Raw genomic sequence first — 21,425 nt, 5'->3', positions numbered from 1 at the left:
GCCTCAAGCGATTTTCTTGTCTCAGCCTCCCAAGTAGCTGGGACTACAGGCACCTGCCACAACACCCAGCTATTTTTTTGTTGCAATTGTCGTTGTTTTAGCTGGCCTGGGTTAGGTTTGGACCCATTAACCTAGGCGTATGTGGCCAGTGCCCTACCCACTGTGCTACAGGTGCCGCCTTTTGTTTGTTTTTTTGAGACCGAATCTCACTTTCTTGTCCCTGGTAGAGCGCTGTGGCATCAGAGCTCACAGCAACCTCAAACTCTTGGGCTCAAGCCATTCTCTCGCCTCAGCCTCCCAAGTAGCTGGGACTATAGGTGCCCACTACAACACCAGTCTATTTTTTAGAGATGGGGTTTTGCTCTTGCTCAGGCTTTTCTCAAACTCCTGAGCTCAAGCAATCCACCTACCTGGTCTCCCAGAGTGCTAGGATTACAGGTATGAGTTACCTTGCCTGGCCTAACCTAGGTTTTAAATCTAAGAAATTAAGTTCTTTATACTTCCTGGGGGGCAAATTTAATGTAGGTAGATGAATTTTTCCTTTAAGATACTATGGACTATGAAATTACTTTAGATGTTAAAATATTATTAATGCTGATAATATCTATCGACATTGGAAGATTAAATTCTAGGTTCTACATAAGTTTGTAATGCTATAGTTTTATATCTTCCATGGCACAGATTTCCTGGTGGTAGAGTCAGGTATCAGGCATATTGATAGACAAAGTTGTAAACTAAAGTGGCAAAGGAGAAAAGAAGGGTCAGACTTGAAGATGACTCATTTTTGTTTCTCCTGCTCCCATAGGCAAGTCCCATCATGGGAGACTCTCCTCTGGGACATACTTCCTCACTGTGCTCAGCCATAAGAAAATGTTACCTTCACATTATTATGAAAGTAGAAATTTTCGTAACTGGAATAGGAATATATATGTAAGTCACTACGAAAGTTTTGAGAGAGACTGTGTCATGGTCCATTATTTCACTTCCAAGAAACACAGCTGATAAGGCCCTTTCTGGTTCACCTGTGCAAGTTTCAACCTGTTTGGCTTACTGGTGTTGCTAGGAGGGTCTCATGTGTTTCTGTCTATGTGGATTTTGTGTTTCTCAATTTTTGTGTTATCTCAAAACTTTTGTAGTAACCCAGGTATACAATAAAGTACATTTTCAAGGCCCAAATGGAAACAGTAGGGGGAGCCCAATTCCTCTAAGAACTGCCACCCAAGCAGAATAGCTCTGGTAACAAAAATAATATATTAAGGAAGCTAAGAAGAGTAAGGTAGCTCTGTGCTTACTTAAATGAAATTAACTCCAAGATATATTAAGTTAACAAACCATATAGCAAAAATATTTTTATTTTTTATTTTTTTGCAGTTTTTTTGGCTGGGGCTGGGTTTGAACCCGCCACCTCTGGCATTATGGGGCCGGCGCCTTACTCCTTTGAGCCACAGGTGCCACCCAACAAAAATATTTTTATATAAGTATTTATAGAACACACACACGTACATATGTTTCTATCCCTAGAACACCTCTAGAAGGAAACCCCAGAAACTCCTAACATTGGTTGCCTTCAAGGAAAGAGGTTAGCCTGAGCGGGTGACACAATTATGCATGAGCCTTTTTACTTGGTTACCCTTTTATAGGGTTTTATTTATGTATCATATGCACATATTATTTCAAAAAGTTAAATTATTTAACTAAAAATAAAGGAAAAATATATTACATTTGGGGGCAACTATAAAAATATTCTCTATTGAAAAGGAATGAAAAACAAAAATAATCCTAGTTCTTCCCTTTTATCGGGTCATAAGAACCAATAGTTCATTTGAGCATTTTAGTGCTTTCTTTTAGTCATTCTACTTAGTTCTGTTTTAGATTCTTGGTATTCCGAGCATATGCGTTCTCAAATTTCAACTAAATCTAGAAACTAAACCCTTCTTTAATATTATTTTGCTCCCTGAAGAGTGAATTCTATCTGGATAAAGTGACTGAATCTATGAGAAAGAATAAAGAATCAGATTCTCTTTAAATTCCTCATCAACATGCTTAAATTTAGCAGCACTGTCTCTGCAACTGCTTCTGGACCCTATTCTCCAGAAAAAAACTGTCTCTGAAGGTCTGTTTGGCAGGGGAAAGATCACCAACTTGTTTCACACTGTGTAACGAGGATGGAGACATTTTTTGTTTATATCTCAAAGGTAACTTGATCTAAATTTAAACATTAAGGGTGATATAGAGACAAAAATAAAAAAGCCAGAAACATAAACATTATTAAAGAAAAACTTCACAGAGAGACAGGGAGAAACTAGAGACTTGTGAAGGAATACTACTATCCTACAGCCTTTAAGAATAAACTGAGTTTGAATTTTAGGATATATAGGATTATCCCTTACTCCATCCATACACACTAATTCTAAATGAAAATACCAAGTGAGCTGGATTATCTATACTCATTTTAAAAAAACTTATGTAAACCTGAGAACATTTTAATGTACTGAATTAAAAATTGAGTCTCATATAGTATTTTGTGTATGTATTAACATACTATGTCTTTATAGCAGGGTTTCTTAACAGTGCGCTATTGCCACTTTGGACCAGATGGTTCTCTGTTGCAAGGGACTATACTGTGAATTTTTAGGATGTTTAGTAGCAGCCCTGGCCTCTACACACTAGTACTAGTAGCATCCCCCTAATTGTGACTATCAAAAATGTTTTCAGGTAGGGTGCAGTGGCCCATGGTTGTAATCCCAGCACTCTGAGGCTGAGGCAAGAGGACTGCTTGAGACCAGACTGAGCAAGAGTGAGATCCTGTCTCTATAAAAAAAATAGAAAAATTAGAAAAATTAGCCAGGTGTGGTGGTATGGGCCTATAGTCCCAGCTACTCAGGAGGCTGAGGTAGAATTGCTTGAGCTCAGGAGTGTGAGGTTGCAGTGAGCTATTATCACACTACTGTATTCTAGACTGGAGGGGGACAGACAGAATGAGAGAAAGAAAGGAGGGAGAGAGGGAGAGAGCGGGGGAGAGAGGGAGAGAGAGAGAGAACACAAGCTTGCAGATGGAAGGGAAGGTGAGGGGAGGAGGAAAGGGGAGAAGAAAGAGAAAAATAGTTTTCAAATATTATCAAATGTCCCCTTGGGTATAAAACTGATTAGAGAAAAAGAAATAGAAAGCAGAATTATAGAAATATCTTTTCTTTGTGCATATTTTTTCTTTTAACTTGAGTTAATTCTGTAAGGTGTTCCAAAATTAAAACAATTTTGCAAAGTACAAGAAATGTGTAATACATCAATTTATCCTATCACACCCTTAGGCACAGCTTAATAGAGTAATAAATGTTGATAATTATTAAATACCTAAATGTGTGGATTGATTTTTTGAAGGTTACACAACAATATATAGCAGAAACTCAAAATCAATGATATTAAAAAGTATTTCCCTACCTTCATCTAATTTATATTTTTTATGTATCTTTTTCTAGATTTATCTTTATTTTGACAGAAGCTATCAAAATCTTTAAGTAGAGGGAAAGACTCAGGCTAGTGGTACATCTGAGTCACAAACCTAGAATGCTTATGTCACAATATGAACAAAAATCAAATTCATTAAAATAGCATTTCATACAAAGCAATTAAAGTTGTAGATGTCCTGGTCTTGTGGTAAGAGTTCTGAAGAATTGATGGGACTGTGTAGTGTCTATAGCCATGTGCCAGTGGTGTTCTTTGATGATTATGGAGTCCTTATTACTGGTTCTTGATTATCTTCATAAAAATACCAGTGTGTGTGCCTTCTAGATAAACTTAGTAAGCACAGGTTACTTACTTCCAGTGAATGCTATCCATCGAGCATATTTTGTAGCTTCTCTTCGCCAGTGGGAAGCCACCAGCAAACCACATGTAACAGTCAATGAAATGATTCCCATGATGATAAAAAACAGTGTGGTGACCCATTCTGGGGGAAGTCGGGGAGGGATGCATGTCCGGTCTCGTCCATGGATTGTTTGACACTGTCTCACAAGGCCAACAGTGAGTGCTCCTGAGGAGATGCAGAAGATGGGGAATACTTTAATGGGTTTGAGAAGCCCAGGAATATTCCCTATAACCAGCCCTTTAGTCCTTAATCCTATTTCTCTCTTAGTGAATCATTCAAGCACTTAATTCCCCTAGGATTAAATCCGACTCTTTAACATTCTGCTATAGTTAATAATATAGTGATACTTGGCTTAACATACAAAGTGAACTTAAGAAAAAAAAAAACCCAACCTCACAAAAGCCACAAAAGGCAGTTCATTCAGTCATTCGTTAAACAAGTACTTTTCTGACTACTTGGGTCAGGCCTCATTCTAGCCTCCACGGCAATAATAGCGACCAAAATGAGGTTCCTGGGCAGCACCTGTGGCTCAGTAAGTAGGGCACTGGCCCCATATACCGAGGGTGACACGTTCGAACCTGGCCCCGGCTAAACTGCAAAAAAACCAACAACAACCAAAAAAAAAAAAAAATAGCCGGGTGCCTGTAGTCCCAGCTACTAGGGAAGCTGAGGCAAGAGCTGGAGGTTGTTGTGAGCTGTGATGCCACAGTGTTTTACTGAAGGTGACAAAGTAAAGACTCTGTCTCTTAAAAAAAAAAAAAAGGTTCCTGCCCTTGCTGAACCTGGACACTAGTGGAAAGAACTGAATTTCTTTTCTACTTCCAGATCCAAGACTCACTGTACATTTACTTTATTTTGGTTGAGGAGAAAAAACTAGTACGACCCCCCCCCCCAATTTGGTAAGTTCACCATTTTTGTACAGTGTATAAGTGTTCACAATACCCAACTATTATTGTCATGTTTCAACAGAAAAGCACAAAGGCAAATTACAAAAGTAATTTTTAAAGTGTCCCCTCATTTAAGTAACATAAAAGTGATTTTTGTAAAATGTCAAGCACTACTTTTCCATAAATGTGTTCTTCTGTCAAACCAAGGACCCCTCTTTTATCAAATTTTGGGGGAATTAGTTTCTGAAAACTTAGATTAGAAAAAGGAAAGAGTAATTATTTCTCTTCTTCCCCACTAAGAATGATTAAAATGTTGCTTCTGATAAAAACTACTTGTTTTCTCTTTTTTTTTTTTGAGACGGAGCCTCAAGCTATCCCCCTGGGTAGAGTGCCATGGCATCATGCTCACAGCAACCTCCAACTCCTGAGCTCAAGTGAGTCTCCTGCCTCAGCCTCCCAAGTAGCTAGGACTACAGGCGCCTGCCACAATGCCTGGCTATTTTTTGGTTGCAGTCATCATTGTTGTTTGGCGGGCCCGGGCTGGGGATTCGAACCTGCCACCTTGGGTGTATGTGGCTGGCGCCTTAGCCGCTTGAGCCACAGGTGCCCAGCCTACTTGTTTTCTCTTACAAGAGCAACTGTAAATGGGGAAACAACAAAAATACAAGAACAGAAATTTCAGGAGCCATTGAAAATATAATAGATTTTGGTAGGGGGTCTTTTTGGGATCTATTATTTTTTCAAATATACTACAAATCAAAAATAAAAAAGTAAATGACTTCAAAATAATAGCACTTGCCATGAACAAACTCCTTCTATGAGAACAGTCAACAAAATTCCCAGGGGCATTTTAGGAAGCTTTGATGGTGGGAGGAGACACATCAGGGCAGGATCTGTGTGTACAGATGGATTTGGGCAAGGGGGTAATGTGTCAGGGGGGATGTTGGGGAGGGGGGGGGATGTTGGGGAGAGGCTGGGAGGGTAGGTTCCTCAAACTTAATTGCCTTTTGCCAAAGATACATCTTTAGAAATGAAGCAACATGTTGAAAGGAAATGAAACAACAGATCAGTTCTGCTCTCAAACCTGAGTTGGAATCTTTTTACCCCCTCTGTTGCTAACTCTATCTGACCATAACTAAATAGAGAAGCAAAAGAAAATAAATAAACAAGCTATATTTTTTTCCTTCCAAATTACCTAATAATTAGGCCCATCTGGTGATCTATGCATAAAAGCAAACAACATTGTAATTATGGGGTTTTCAGAGGCAGGACCAAGGCAGATAGGAGACAGAAAGTGACCAAACCTTCCAAATAAAGCCATATGCTATACTTCCTCTGAGCTGAGAGACTTCTTAGGCCAAACAGAAATCAGTAAAAATTTTTTGACACTGATTCCTTTAAAGTTTTGTGGCAACTGCTTAGGGGTGAAAAGGCACCAAGGAGTTGCTTAACTATTCTGAAAAAGTCCTTGAAAAGAAAAATTATGGAGGAGGGAGTGTCTTATTATGATAAAACATTTTATTATAATTTTGGAAATAAAGCATTCACAGCAGGGCCCAAGGACTCCTAACAGGAAACTACTACTGGTCATTCAGCAAAAGACTTCTAAACAAATTACTCTCTTGTAGTCATTATTCCATATTTTATAAAAGCTGTAACTGCTCTAAGAAAAAAACTACAGGCAAGGAAAGACCCTCTGACAAAATACAGTATTACGGATTCTGATTATAGCAGCAACTTTCCTTACAACTTAACACACAAAGAAAGTTTCATTGGTTACTCTACATACCTACTCTACATATCTACTTGGATTTACACTTGAGCATTTTTTTGCTGGTAAATATTAAAAATTGTAGATTCAGTAAATCATAACTAAAATATCTCTCCTTCAAAATACAGTAGCACTGGCTTGGCACCCATAGCTCACTGATTAGGATGCCTGCCACATACACTGGGGCTGGCGGGTTCAAACCTGGCCTAGGCCTAATAAACAACAATGACAACAACAAAAACATAGCCAGGTGTTGTGGTAGATGCCTGTAGTCCCAGCAACTTAGAGGCTGAGGCAAGAGGACTGCTTGAGTCCAAGAGTTTGAGGTTGCTATGAGCTGTGATACCACACATAGTGAGACTATGCCTCAAAAAAAAAAAAATACAGTGGCACCTCTGTAAGTTCACTACCCAAGGGACTGTCACAAACTGGTCAACAGACAGAGGTGGTCAAAGTAAGGAAGTAGGCTTACGTTGTGCTGATACATACATGTGGTGCATGTCTGGTCTACGAAATTTAGGTCAACTTAAGGAGGTAGTAAATGTAGGGAGGTGGTTAACTATGAAGATTCTAGTATTTTTCTGAGTATCATTATGTTGCCTCTCATCCTCCTTTCACATTAGGGATGAAATTTAACTTTACCTTCTGTGCCTATAGATTGTTAAGCTTTATGGGTAGGATTACTTTTTCCCTCCTCTCCCCTGTAGCATACCATACCATAAAAACAAAACAAGAAAATAAAAATCATAGTGATACTTCCTACAAGCCAACTGCAAATGACCTGACAGATGTTCAGCTTTAGAAGAAGAGCTATGTTCCTGCATTTATTTTTATTTTTATTTTTTTGTTGTTATTGTTGCAGGTTTTGGCCAGGGCCAGGTTTGAACCTGCCACCTCCCATATATGGGACCAGTGCCCTACTCCTTGGGCCATAGGCACCACCCTACTGTATTTATTTTTTACTTTTTATAGAGACAAGGTCTCTGTTGCCCAGGCTGGTCTCAAACTCTGGGCCTCAAGCGATCCTCCCACTTTGGCTTCCTTTGGTGCTGGGATTACAGGAGTGAGTCACCATTCTTGGCCATTTCTCCTGTATTTATAAAATTCTATATTAGCAAATCAAGACCAAATTTTAAGCAGCAAAAGAAAAGAAAGCTATTGTTGACAACCAGAAGGAATACTTTATATGTAAGAAAATCAACACACAATATTTCATTGAGTGTCTCATGTGCTCTACATTGTTGAAGCGGTTAGAGAGTCTTATCATAGCTCACAACAACCTCAAACTCCTGGGCTCAAGCAATCCTCATGCCTCAGTCCCAAGTGGCTAGGACAAAAGGTACCTGCTATAATGCCCAGCTAATTTCTCTATTTTTTTTTTTTAGCAGAGATGTGGTCTCACTCTTGCTCAGGCTGGTCTTGAACTCCTGAGCTCAACTGATCCACTTGTCTCAGCCTCCTAGAGTGCTAGAATTACAGGCATGAGCCACCATGCCCAGCCTCTGCAGTTAGAGATTCTACACATATTTGGAGGAAGACTTTCCTTAAATATATTAGACAAGAGATCGTGTAAACAGAGTTGGTCCAACGTTGTTGTCAAAATTCATTCTTTTGTGTAAGACTGAAATCAACAAAATTTATATCATGATCACATATTTCCCATAAGCTAACTGGGGAAATCTGCACAAGGATAACTGTGCTGCTCCTATTAAATGTTATAAATTCAGGTACTGTTTGTTGCCAAACTTTCAACACATCTTTAAATTTAATATTTTACTTTGATGAATTATATTCTGCCTGTAGATTCAAATCCATCACTCACATTGGTAGTCAAGATCTTTTACTACCTTTAAATCCCCTTAACAAATTTAGCCTGTATTACACAATCATGTGTTTGATTTTTAGGTAGCTTCTTTTTATCCCAAATGGAACATGAGCTTTTCAGAGAGAGAACTGCATCTTCTACTTCACTGGAAACCCCCCACTAGCAGTGAAATTAATAGGCATTTGGTGAGCTTAAAAGAATTTAAAACAAGCTAAATTTAAAATCACACTGCATTAAATAGGTTCTCCTGCTGAGTCGGCTTACTCAGTGTGGTTTCCTACAGCACACTTATTAAACACAAGCTCAGTCATTCACTGATTTTTGTTTTTCCACAGGTCTTTTTGCCTCTTGATGGGGCCTGTAATTCCATTCCCCAAACAGCCAATCCATCTCTACCCCTTGGCTGTTTCCTAGGTAACCAACCTAGCCAAATAAAAGACACACAATAGGAAAAAGGACACCAAACTAGAAACTATTGCATCACATAGGCCTCTCAGTGTCTCACCTGTGCATCATAATATATAAAAGTAAAAGTCATAATGAGTCTTACCCCCTCAAGTAGGAGTAAGTTAACTAAAGAAGTTTTTGACACCATCACCTATAGATCCAGACACTGCTGAAACAATTTAACACAGCCAGTCTGAGCAGGTCTGTTGCCACAAGGAGGATGACTATAAGGCATATCATTACTACATGTGAAAGCAGTGTCACAGAAAATCTTTAACACAGGAGTAGTAAAGCAGAGAAGCACACACCCACCAGAGAGAAGGTTTTCCCAAGCAGGGTTAGACCTGAGAAAAAATAGTGAAGGTAAAATTTGCTGATGCTTTCTCCTATGTCTCCTTTACGATTTCCTCCAATTCACAATGTTCTCTTCCTCTGAGGGCTCTCAAGTCAGTTTTAGGTGTTGTGACCTGGCCTGGGCAATCCCTGCTGCTGATGCAGATCTCTAGCTCTGCTTTCTTCATGGGGATATAAAAGTCGGTGCATGACAAGCTATCTCACTGGTTACAGAAACCAAACACTTTACCACATCCATCCCTCTCAGTGACTGATAAAGGCTTAACATACTGCCCCTCCCCAAAGCATTTGTACTTAAACAAGGGACAGTATTCTAATCGAACTAAAATTACAGAGTTTTGGGTTTTAGCAATAGGCTGGCTGAAGGAATTCAGGAGAACTGAAGGGCAGATGAGGAGAGGAGGGGATTAGGAAGGAGGAGGATCCCAAAGTAGGCAGGGTGCCTTCCTGGTTAAGTCACACTCTGGAAGCTCTTTCAACCAGTGGTCCCCACCCTTTTTGGCACCAGACACTTGGTTTCATGGAAGACAAATTTTCCACAGACCTGGGTAGGTGGTGGGGATCTGACAGGAGGTGAAGCTTAGATTGTGATGCAAATGATGGGGAGCGGCTGAAAACACAGATGAAGGGGAGTGGCTCAAAATAAAGATGAGGCTCCACTTGCTCACTCTGCTGCTCACCTCCTGCTGTGTGGCTCAGTTCCTAATATGCCACAGACTGCTACTTATCCATGGGCTGGGGGTTGGGGACCACAGCTTTAAATGAGTAGATGCACAAGCACAGAAAAGAATAGCACATAGGTAACTTAAAAACTTTACATACTTATTTTTTTCTCCAGAAGCATAACTAGTAATGATTTTTATCTGCCATGATTTTGGGGTCTTACGTTAGGGTGTAGGTGCATATAAGTAGTGACCAAAAAAAGTGAATAGTAAAACAAAGAACCTTAATGAATCACATATGGACTCTGCCTGAAAACCTGAAGAACATAATAGATTGAGGTTAAGTACTCATGTCTCATGTCCCCTGGAGTAACAGCATTCTCCCCTATTATCCTCTCCCATCCTTAGACCTCTCTGGCATTTCACTGATCCCAGAACTTCTCATCTCTCACTTTCCTATCATCACTTCTTTCCCTATCCAGCATAGAGTTCTTGATCCATCATATTGCTACCTAAATTTTACCTTTTCACTGCACCCACCTGGCAAAACCATAGCCCTGATTAAATAAAAATTTCTCTCTTCTGCACTTATCTCTAGGCTGATGAAGAAAATATTATTTTAGAGCAGTGGAGTGCTACTATAAATTTCTACATTTAAATTTCAGGGCCATCAAATCTGTCCAGAAACTAATTAGGTCCTTAATTCTGCACTTCCCCATTTTTTGCTGTGGCTCTTCTAAGTCTCCTTAACCTCTGGACTCAAACAACTCCTATAAATGTTCAAATAAGACGTTCATTTGGTATGAAGGAGGTTTTGTTTCTGAGTGTTCTGCAGTCAAGGGGTTAAATATTAGACCTTTCTTGCAGTCAGTAGGTACCAATCTGTACTATTTCTCAAAAAAGAGGCCATCAGACTACATCTCAACTGCCCACTGTCAAACTTATTAAGTTATCTGCACACATTCATTCTTTATCCTACTGATCCTCTCTCACTTTTCTTTGGGATACTGCCCCACTTATTTTCTCTCTCTTCTTCTATTTATCCTCTCTACATCTCCAAAGTTTGTTAATGTGCTTAAGTTTCCTCTACATAAAATAAAACTATCCCACTATGGCAAATCATCCTCCAGTGGCATCAAGCTTTCTGTTTCCGCCTTGCTCTGCCTAACCTCCCTTGTCCCCAGCCCTGTCAAGAGTTCTTGCCCCCACTTCTCTGAGTCTCTATGACCTAATGACTAACTTTAGGTGATTAGTGTAGGAACTGAATTACATGGCAGCATAGTCAGTGTTCAAAAAATACATATCTTTACATAAAAATTTGTACACAAATATTTATAACAACATTATTCATGATCACCAAAAGTAGAAATAACCCAAATGTTCATTAACTGATGAATGGAAAAACAAAATCAAAATTGGTATACAATAGATAGTTTTTTAGCAATTAAAATGAAGTGCTAATACATGTTACAACACAGATAAACCTTAAAAACACAATGCTTAATGAAAGAAAGCCATACACTAAAGACCATATATTGTATGACTCCATTTAGACGAAATGTCCAAAATAGTTAAGTCTGAAAAGGTGGAAAGTAGATGAGTGGCTGCCAGAGACAGGGAAGGAGGAATTAAGAAGTATGTGGGGCTCAGCACCTGTGGCTCAAGTGGCTAAGGTGCCAGCCATATACACCTAAGGTGGTGGGTTCAAAATCCCAAGCCTGGGCCCGCCAAACAACAATGATGGCTGCAACCAAAAAATGGCCAGACATTGTGGTGGGCGCCCATAGTCCCAGCTACTTGGGAGGCTGAGGCAGGAGACTCGCTTGAGCTCAGGAGTTGGAGGTTGCTGTGAGCATGATGCCATGGCACTCTACCAGGGGGACAGCTTGAGGCTCTGTCTCAAAAAAAAAAAAAAAAAAAAAAAAAGAAGTATGTGGTTCTTTCTCGGGGGTAGGGTGATATAAGTATTTAGGAATTAGATACTGGTAATAATTGCACAATACTGTTAATACACTAAAAGCCATTAAGTTATTTTTTATTGTTTGGGATTCACTGAAGGCACAAAGAATTAGGTTACATTGATTGCTTTGTTAGGTAAAGTCCCTCTTATATTTGTGGCCCACCCCTAAGAGGTGTACCATACATTGCTATCCCTCAACCCCCTCTCTCCTGCTCTCTCCCCACTCTCTCATACCCCCACCATGTATTAGGTCATCTTAAAAGTCACTAAATTATATACTTTATTTTCTTTATTTTTTAGAGACAGGGTCCCTTCTATTACTCTGTCTAGAGTGCAATAGTGTGATCATAGGTCACTGCAACCTCAAACTCCTGGGCTCAAAGGATCCTCTTGCCTCAGTCTCCCAAGTAGCTGGCACTACAGGTGTGCACCATTATGCCCAGCTAACTTCTTAATTTTTTTGTAGAGACAGGGTCTCATTATGTTGCTCAGGCTATTCTAGAACTGCTAGCCTCCAGTGATCCTCTTCCCTTGGCCTCCCAAAGTGTTAGGATCAGGTGTAAGCTACTGTGCTGGGCTTAAAAAGTGTACAGTTTAATATGGTGAACTTCATATCAAAAGAAACCCAGCAATCTAATTTACGTCAATACCAATGTAAATTCAGAAGTATACCAAAATGTTGCTCCAGTATAGCTCCATTCTCTCTAGCCTTTATAGGAGTATCATGCAAATTACATCTTCATACATTATAAACCCCTCAATGCAGTTTTATAATTACTGTTTTATTTATAAGAGTTACAAATAAACATACATTTATACTGACTTTTACATTTATCCAGTTACCTTTACTGGTGCTATTTCTTTGTATGGATTCAAACTATTGATTAATGTCCTCTAATAGTTATCTGAAGACACCAGAGTGCTGTGGTGTCATTGTAGCTCACTGCAACCTCAAACTCTTGGGGTCAAATGAGCCTCCTGCCTCATCAGTAGATGGGACTATAGGTGCATGGGATGCCCAGTTAATTTTCCTATTTTTAGTAGAGATGAGGTCTCACTCTTGGTCAGGTTGATCTTGAACTCCTAAGCTTAAGCAATCCACCTGCCTTGGCCTCACAGAATGCTAGGATTATAGGTGTTAGCCACCACACCAAACCTTCTTTAGTATAGAGTCTCACTATGTCACCCACTCATGACAAATTTTCTCAGTTTTTGTTGATTTTGGAATGTCTAAATCTCTCCTTCATTTTTGAAGGACAGTTTTGCTGGATGTAGAATTCTTGGTTGACAGTCTTTCTTATAGCATTTTTAAGCATGTCATTTCAGCCTCATGGTTTTTCATGAGAAGTCAGTTCTTAATAGGATTTATTGTTTTCCTGCTGCTTTTAAGATCTCTTTATGTCTCTGGCTTTCAATTGTTTGACTATGATGTGTTTAGGTGTTTATTACTTTGAATCTATTCTACCTGGAGTTTGTTGAGATTCTTCAATGTGCAGATAAAAGGTTTTCATCAAATTTGGGGAGATTCAGGCCATTATTTCTTGAAATATTCTTTCTGCTTCTTTCTCTCTTCTCTTTCTGGAACTTCCATTATGTGGTATACTTGATAAAGTCCCACATGTGTCTTAGCTCTCTTCATTTTTTATTCATTTTATTCCTCAGATAGGGTAATCTCAATTGATGTGTCTTCAAGTTTGCTGATTCTTTTAGGCCAATTCCATTTCAGTTATTAAACTTTTCAACTTCTGAATTTCTATTTAAAAAATAATTTCTATCTCTTTATTAGATGTTCTCTATGTGGTAAAACACTTTCATTATTTCCTTTCTTTCTTTTTTGAATAGTGACTTAATTAATTAATTAATTAATTAATTTTTTGAGACAGAGTCTTACTTTCTTGCCCCCAGTGGAGTGCAGTGGTGTCACAGCTCATACCAACCTCAAACTCTTGGGCTCAAGTGATCCCCCAGCCTCAGCCTTCTGAGTATTTGGGACTATAGGCAACCACCACAAAGCTTGGCTTTTTTTTAAATTTTTTTTAGAGACAGGGTCTTGCACTTGATCAGGATGGCCTTGAATTCATTAGCTCAAGTGATCTAACCACCTTGTGTGCCACTATGCCTGGCTGTTTTCATATTTTCCTTTAATTCTTTACACGTGGTTCCTTTTTCTTTGAGACAGAGTCTCACTATATTGCCCAGGGTATAGTACTGTGGTGTCACAGCTCATAGCAACCTCAAACTCTTATGCTTAAGCGATTCTCTTGCTTCAGCTTCCCAAGTAGTTGGGATTACATGTGCCCACCACAATGCCTGGCTATTTTTTGTTTGCAGTTGTCACTGTTGTTTAGCAGGCCCAGGCCGAATTTGAACCAGCCTTGGTGTATGTGGCCAGTGCCCTACTCACTGAGCTATGGGCGCCAAGCCAGGCTCCTTTATTTTTCATAACATACTTATAATAGCTCATTTCAGCTTGCTGTCTATTAAATCCAATGTCTAGTCTTTTTCAGGGATAGTTTCTATTTACCGCTGTTATTTTTCCTGTGTATAGGCCATGCTTTCCTGTTTCATTGTATGTCTTGTCATTTTTAGTTGAAAACTACAAATTTTAAGTAATATAATGTGATAACTATGTTAATCAGATTCCTCTCTTCCCCAGGATTTGTATAGGTACTGTTTATTAACTTTCCTACAATAGTTCTGTAAAGTCCATATCCTTTGCTGTGTGTGGCCTTGGAAGTTTCTGTTAAATTATTTTAGTAGTCACTTAATGGTTAGAACATGGTTTCATTAAAGGTCTTGAATCAATAAGCTGCTTATCCTTTGCTGAGGGGATTTCTGTGTATTGACAAATATCATCAATGCTCCAGCAAGCAATTTACAACTCTGCCTTGGCCCCCACTTCCTGCTTGCAGAGAGCCCTAAAATAAGCTAGAAGTGAAAGATTAAGACCTTCATAGTTAGCCGGCGTAGTGCTCTAGGAGGGTGAGGCAGGTAGATCGCTTGAGCTTAGGAGTTTCAGACCAACCTGAGCAAGAGTGAGACCCTATCTCTACTAAAAATGAAAAACTGAGACAAGAAGATTGCTTCTGTCCAAGAGTTTGAGGTTGCTGTAAGCTATGACAAAAAAAAAAAAAAAAAAAACGATCTTCACAATCTGGACAGCCCAGAACATGTGTGGTCTTCTACATTCCAAGAAATACGTTGAAGCTTTACAAAGACTCCTATGGACATTCCCTTCCCTAGGTTTTCTTTTCTTTTTTTTTTTTTTCTTTCTTTTCTTTTTTTTTAACCAGCCTTTTGTTCCCTGCAGTGGTTAAACAATTGCTGTTTTTAAAAATATCCTGGGGATAGAATAGAGCAATCTCTCAGTGTGGTCAGGTAAAAATAAGCCCTGAAAATGAAAAATTTTTTTTGGAGAGCTGCCAGACAGCTCAACTAGTAACAATTTTTTGGGCATGAGGCTTTAAGGTGTACCATAGTACCAAACCTCAGCCCTCTCAATTGATTGCTACTGTGGTATTTTTTCTGTTAACAGAATTGTGAGGTTACTAGCTTTCCAGGCTGCCAGGGGTAGGGGGATGGATTTAATACAATTTCAACTGCCACAAACTTTGCTATTCTTACCAAAATTTAGGCAATTTTCTTTAATAAATGCTCCTTGAATTGTTGTAAGCTTTAGTTAATTTCCAGAGTTCTGAAAAAGTTGATTTGATATTTTTTGCCAGTGTTTTTATTGCTTTTATGGAGGAGCACATTTCTGGGGGTCCTTACTTTGACCTTTCGAAAGTTAAACTCAATAGGTCACAATTTCATTCTTAGTTTTGCCACTAACTTGGGGAGGCATTTAATCAATATAAGCTTGCTTAAGCAGAAAAATAATACAACCCATAATTTAGATTGTAATAATTAAATAAGACAATGAAATAATACCTGGAAATCAACTGGAACGATAAGCCCTAAATAACACTTACATGTTTTCAGGACAGGAAATTAGATACTGTTTTGGTTAAAAAAAAAAAAAATGTACACAGGACAGAAGACACACTAATTTAACACAATAGTTTACTCAAGAAATTCACATTTTTGAATTTCTGCTAAGGCTGTTAGCCATAAAAAGTACTCAGGAATTACTACCCTGTTTAATTGCTTTGGTAGGTACATCATTCAGGCTAAAGACTACACATAAGGCAAGTTCACATTTGCTGAAATAAAATTCAGGTGAAGGATGAATAGCAATGCTGGGAACCTTGGAACTGACAGTGCTTTACTAATATAATGAAATCACAAAATGTTTTATTATCTGTATAACAAGTGAAAAAAAAGATCATTAACCTTTAAATTTATTTTTCTTTTCTCTTATATCCTATTGGCTGCTCCACATATCCCTATTTAAAAGAAAACTATTACCAGCTGTTTGTAAGCAGGACTGTAGTATAGAAGCCATATCTCATTTTACAGATGATTAAATCATACCCAGCATTGCCCTCTCATAGCTTATTTTCTCAGCTCTTGCTCCCTAAACCAATTGGGTCTAATCTCATAAAGACATTAAATATAAACCAGCAGTGAATCTCTATTTTAAAATTTGCTTTATTGATAAATACAACATGCTACTAGAATTTGTCCTATGATTCTGTCAATCCTGAAACATTAAATTTAAGTAAAATGTACTAACTGCATTTATATTACACACTATGAAAAATTTCAATTGAATTTAAGCATGTGCTTTGGCTCTAAAACAAATTAAAAGAGTATGCCAAAGAAATTAGAGTAAAACCAAAGTAGATCAGGTAAGAGCTAAAATGGAATTTAAATTACAATGTTTATATTTTCTATTCCATTTCAATTAGGGTCTCATAAGAAACCCCCAGGGAGGAATTCAATAGAACATATGTAAGTATTGAATACTTATTGTTTCTTCTCTGATTGATCTGACAGAAGAAACCCATTTATTTCACCCGAATGAATAATCTCCATGATTTGTATGTAGAACTGAGCAGGATTAAAGTTGATTCTGGTAAAGAGAATAAAAGTCAAACAAATTTGGCAGATCAAATAATTTTTGTGGGCAGAAAAAGTACTCTGGAATTATTTGTAAAGTATTTTGATGAAAAGGCTGAATAATAATGATCCTACAGACTTATTAAAAAGGTTAATCTATGGAAAATGATCGAGAAACAAGCAATGCAGCAAATAGCAGCTATCAATCATGGAAACCTCCTGACCAAAGGTATCATAAAATTAGGAAATTCAGAGCTAGAAGGAATCTTAGGAATAGTCCATTCTAATCTCCCCAAATTAGGGTTCAGAGAATACTTTGGCCCAGAAAGATTGAATCCAAGGATACAAAGTAACTACCAGTGCTATAACTAAAACCAGGTTTTCAATTACATATTTCAAAACTATTCCTACCATATCATGCTAACTTCTCTGAACACCCTTCATTGAATGAAGAAAATGAACAGTATTCCCAAAAATACCTACAGAAAACATTTGGATTTATAACAGAGTAAGACTTAATTACAATTTTGTAAGCATAGTGATAGGGAGTTTAGGAGGAACTTTCATGGGAGGTCAAAAAGATACATAAAAAGGCCGGGTGTGGTGGCTCATGCCTGTAATCCTAGCACTCTGGGAGGCTGAGGTGGAATGCCTGAGTGCACAGGTTTAAGACCAGCCTGAGCCAGAGTGAGACCTTGTCTGCAAAAATAGCTGGGCATTGTAGTGGGTGCCTGTAGTCCCAGCTACTCAGGAGGCTGAGACAAGAGAATCACGGGAGCCTAAGAGTTTGAGGTTGCTGTAAGCTGTGATGCCACAGCTGTAACAGCACTCTACCCAGGACGACATAGTAAGACTCAGTCTTAAAACACACACACACACACATACACACACACACGCATACACGCATGCACAAAGAGAAAGATGCCATCTTTGGGTTCCTCTTGTTAGTTCACAGGAGTGGCTCCCCTGGGTTCTGTTCACCATAAAACTAATGCTCTCCCACACTAGCCATTCCTCTCATAAATGTTCAAGGAGTACCCTACTCTGAGCTCATTCTCCTTAAAGAAACATTCTAATTTCTTTGTTTCAAGAACAAAAGGATTCCCTGCATCCACAACTTCAGGCTCTTATCCTATCTCCAAGGAAACTCAGCTACTCTCAGACATCAAAATGAGGACTTATATTTGTCTTACTTATTTGCACAGTCCAGAAAATGTGTGCCACCAACTTCTCAGAAAGGAATCTGTGGAATTAGTCACAATAAATAAATTCCCTGAGGGTATAGCAAAGATTCCATTTTATGATCTCCAGGTCTGTCAAAATAGCTTTTCTTTTTCAATAGTTCATATCCCAATGTGAAACAACCTTAAATCATTTCTCTAATAGACTGTACTCCCTGAACAATTTACATAAGTACAGCAATTTTCTGATAGTAAATCAAATTCTAAACTCTTCAGTCACACATCTGTTGTTTTAAAAGCGAGGGAGTGTATCAGTACTTAGAGCTGAAGTTCTGGATTAAGACTCAAATTCAGGCCCTCCCATTACTGGTAGTGAGATTATGGGCCAATTAACCTCTGTGTACCTCTGTTTCCTCTGTAAATGCAGAATGGCCTCCTAGAACTATGTGGATTTAGAGCAAAAATGTTATATAAAGCACTAAGGACAAATGCCTGGCACAGAGTAAGAAGTTGATAAATGTCACATATTATTAATGATATATTGCTATTTCAATAGATGTACTTTTACTTTAAGCTAAGGAAACAAATATTGAGCAGCATGGTTAGCATAGTGGTAACATGTCTATAGTCCCAGCTACTTCAGAGGAGGAATGCGGAATCATTTGTGCCCAGGAGTTCAAGGCCAGCCTGGGCAACAGAGTGAAACCCTATCTCTTAAAAAAAGGAAAAGAAAAGGAAAAGGAAAGGGAGGGGAGGAGAGGAGAGGGAGAGAGAGAGAGAGAAAGGAAAGAGAAAGAGAAAGAGAGGGAAAGGAAGGAAAAGGGCAAAGAGACTAAAAGATTCCATCTTCCTCTTTACTTTATTATTCTCTCACAGCACCTTTGAGTTCCATACTTACTTGGACTTAGGTGAAAAAAATCATAATTTGTGTTTAATTTATATAGATCTAATTTTTTTAATCATTACTATTTTACTACATAACATATTAATGAATATGCCAGACTGCATTTTCTCAAATGGCATATGAGGCACAGTTCTCTCCGATTCCCTGGAAAACCTCAGTATCATCTGTCCTTTGGAGGATTCAGTTTCTTATGACAAGTGTGATACTGTCCACGAGGATACCAATGGTGCTTAGTAGTAAAGAACATTTTGCTACATTGTTCTCTCATGGGTCCTTGTTCAAGCTGTTCACTTTTTTCTGCTAATCTGGTTTTCAGCACTTGATCATGTGTTTCTTCATTATTATGCACAGGATCTGGCAGAGGAATAGGTTTTGTGTGTTCATATGGAACGTCCACAGAAGGGTGGTAGCATACTATTGTCCTGCCATCAGATGTCAAAGCAAGCTCTACTTTGCAATTACAGTCATCTGGTAGAGAAGAATATGGAGATTTATGATAAACACAATATAAAGCTCCATTTTGGATTGGACATAAACGTTTCAAGATACTTCTCTTTCATATACCCATTTTACTGCTGCTCCAGCCATGGTATGTCAAGATACTTATGAAAAAAGATGTTTTAAAGAAACACTGCTTTTAAAATCTGCTTCTAGGAAAAATCAATCTTCATCCCTTGACAGTGCCTTACTGTGAGCCCGCCATCTTGTTTCAGATCTAATTATTTTTAAGTGAATTAGAACTATAAAAGTTTAGAGCGGAACAAGTATAAGGAAAGTAAGTTTAACACAAGTGTTTATTCTGTGCCATTAGTATGGTCCCTTAATTATAAAGAGTATTTAAGAGTGGAGAGCTTTGGAGAAAGACAAAAGTTATGATTCTGACAGCTGTTCTTCCATTTAATCTTTAAGAGGAGCTTTGTGTTCTCAATGTAGTTAACTTTGGCTTCAGATTAAAAATGTAAATGTAACTCTCTTAATTTTCAGCATTAGAAAATATTATTGAAGCTTTTGCAGAAATATTTAAAATCAGTCCCTCATTAATTAATTTGTGATAGCTGTGATCTCCTAAGCAAAGAGATAGTAGTCTGGGCAACCATACATTACAGAAGGTCTCCAATGAATTTGAGAAGCCTAGCAACTTGCCATGAGATATGCCTGACTTTTCTGTCCAAGTGTGGCAAGCACCATGAGCTACATCAAACTTTCATTTATCCAGCAAATACTGAGCCTATAATCTATGTAATACTGTGGGATGTATGAAGAATATACAGTAGACATGATTCCTATATTTCAATGATTCCTATATTTCAAGAATGTGTGACCTTGTGGGACAAGAAATCTGGAGATAAGCACTCTCCCTACAGGCACACTATTCATATAATTTTTTTTTTTTTTTTTTTTTTTTTTTGAGACAGAGTCTTGCTCAGTCATCCTGGGTGGAGTATTATGGCATTATAGCTCACAGCAACCTTAAACTCTTGGGCTTAAGCAATCCTCTTGCCTCAGCCTCTCAAATAGCTGGGACTACAGGGGTCTACCACAATGCCTGGCTATTTTTAGAGATGGGGTCTCACACTTCCTCAGGGTGGTCCTAAACTCATGAGCTCAAGCAATCTACCTGCCTTAGCCTCCCAGAGTGTTGGATTGCAGGTGTGAACCACTGCACCTGGCCCATTCATGTAATTTTGAACAAAAAAGTTCACTTCTTTAGGTCTACTGCCCCATTTTATAAACAGAGTGTTTCTTAAAAGTTTCCTGATAACCCTTCATAATTGTTTAATTAGCTTTACTGACATATAATTTAGATATAATAAAATTCACCATTTAAAAATGTACATTTCAGGCTCAGTGCCTATAGCTCAAATGGCTAAGGCGCCAGCCACATACACCAGAGCTGGTGGGTTCGAATCCAGCCTAGGCCCACCAAACAACAATGACGGCTGCAACCAAAAAATAGCTGGGCGTTGTGGTGGGGACCTATAGTCCCAGTTACTTGGGAGGCTGAGGCAAGACAATCACTTAAGTCCAGGAGTTGGAGGTTGCTATGAGCTGTGATGCCACAGCATTCTACTCAGGGGGACAACTTGAGGCTCTGTCTCAAAAAAAAAAGTACAATTCAATGATTTCTGACAATTGTATGCAGTCATCTCAATCATGATATAAAATATGTGCATCACAATAATACAGTTCCCCAGACTCCTTTGCAGTTAATCCTCTTCCTTAAGCTCCCAAGACAGATCTGTTTTCTATCACCAAGGATGGCCCCCTAACCAAATGCAAACTTCATAGAAAAAAATCCCTTCATTGAAAGGATTTGTTCTTACCTGGCCATTGTGGCAGGCACCTGTAGTCCCAGCTACTTAGGAGGCTGAGACAAGAAAATCAGATCTTCCTGCTTCAGCCTCCTGAGTAACCTGAGCCAGGAAGATCACCATCCTTGGTCTACTTAAATCTTTTTTTTAATTTTTGAGATAGAGTCTCACTCTGTCACCGTGGGTAGAATGCCATGGCTATCATAGCTCATAGCAACCTCAAACTCCTAGGTTTGAGGAAGTTGGGACTATAGGC

At 38.6% G+C, this 21,425-nt stretch overlaps 1 protein-coding gene and 1 pseudogene across 1 annotated transcript in view; both read right to left on the bottom strand.

Moving 5' to 3' along the window:
* The window catches only part of CUNH16orf52 (chromosome unknown C16orf52 homolog), a 74,615-nt gene that overhangs the window by 3,538 nt on the left and 49,652 nt on the right, over positions 1 to 21,425 (bottom strand). The window contains exon 2 of the mRNA XM_003795711.3: positions 3,818 to 4,030. Coding sequence (XP_003795759.1) covers positions 3,818 to 4,030 — 213 coding nt within the window. The remainder of the gene's footprint in view (positions 1 to 3,817; positions 4,031 to 21,425) is intronic.
* On the bottom strand, positions 19,018 to 19,445 carry LOC100963541 (annotated as a pseudogene).

The sequence above is a fragment of the Otolemur garnettii genome, unplaced genomic scaffold, assembly GCF_000181295.1.
Source record: "Otolemur garnettii isolate 467f Iridium unplaced genomic scaffold, OtoGar3 scaffold00096, whole genome shotgun sequence".
Lineage (NCBI taxonomy): Eukaryota > Metazoa > Chordata > Mammalia > Primates > Galagidae > Otolemur > Otolemur garnettii.
This window is presented reverse-complemented; position numbering and strand designations above follow the sequence as displayed.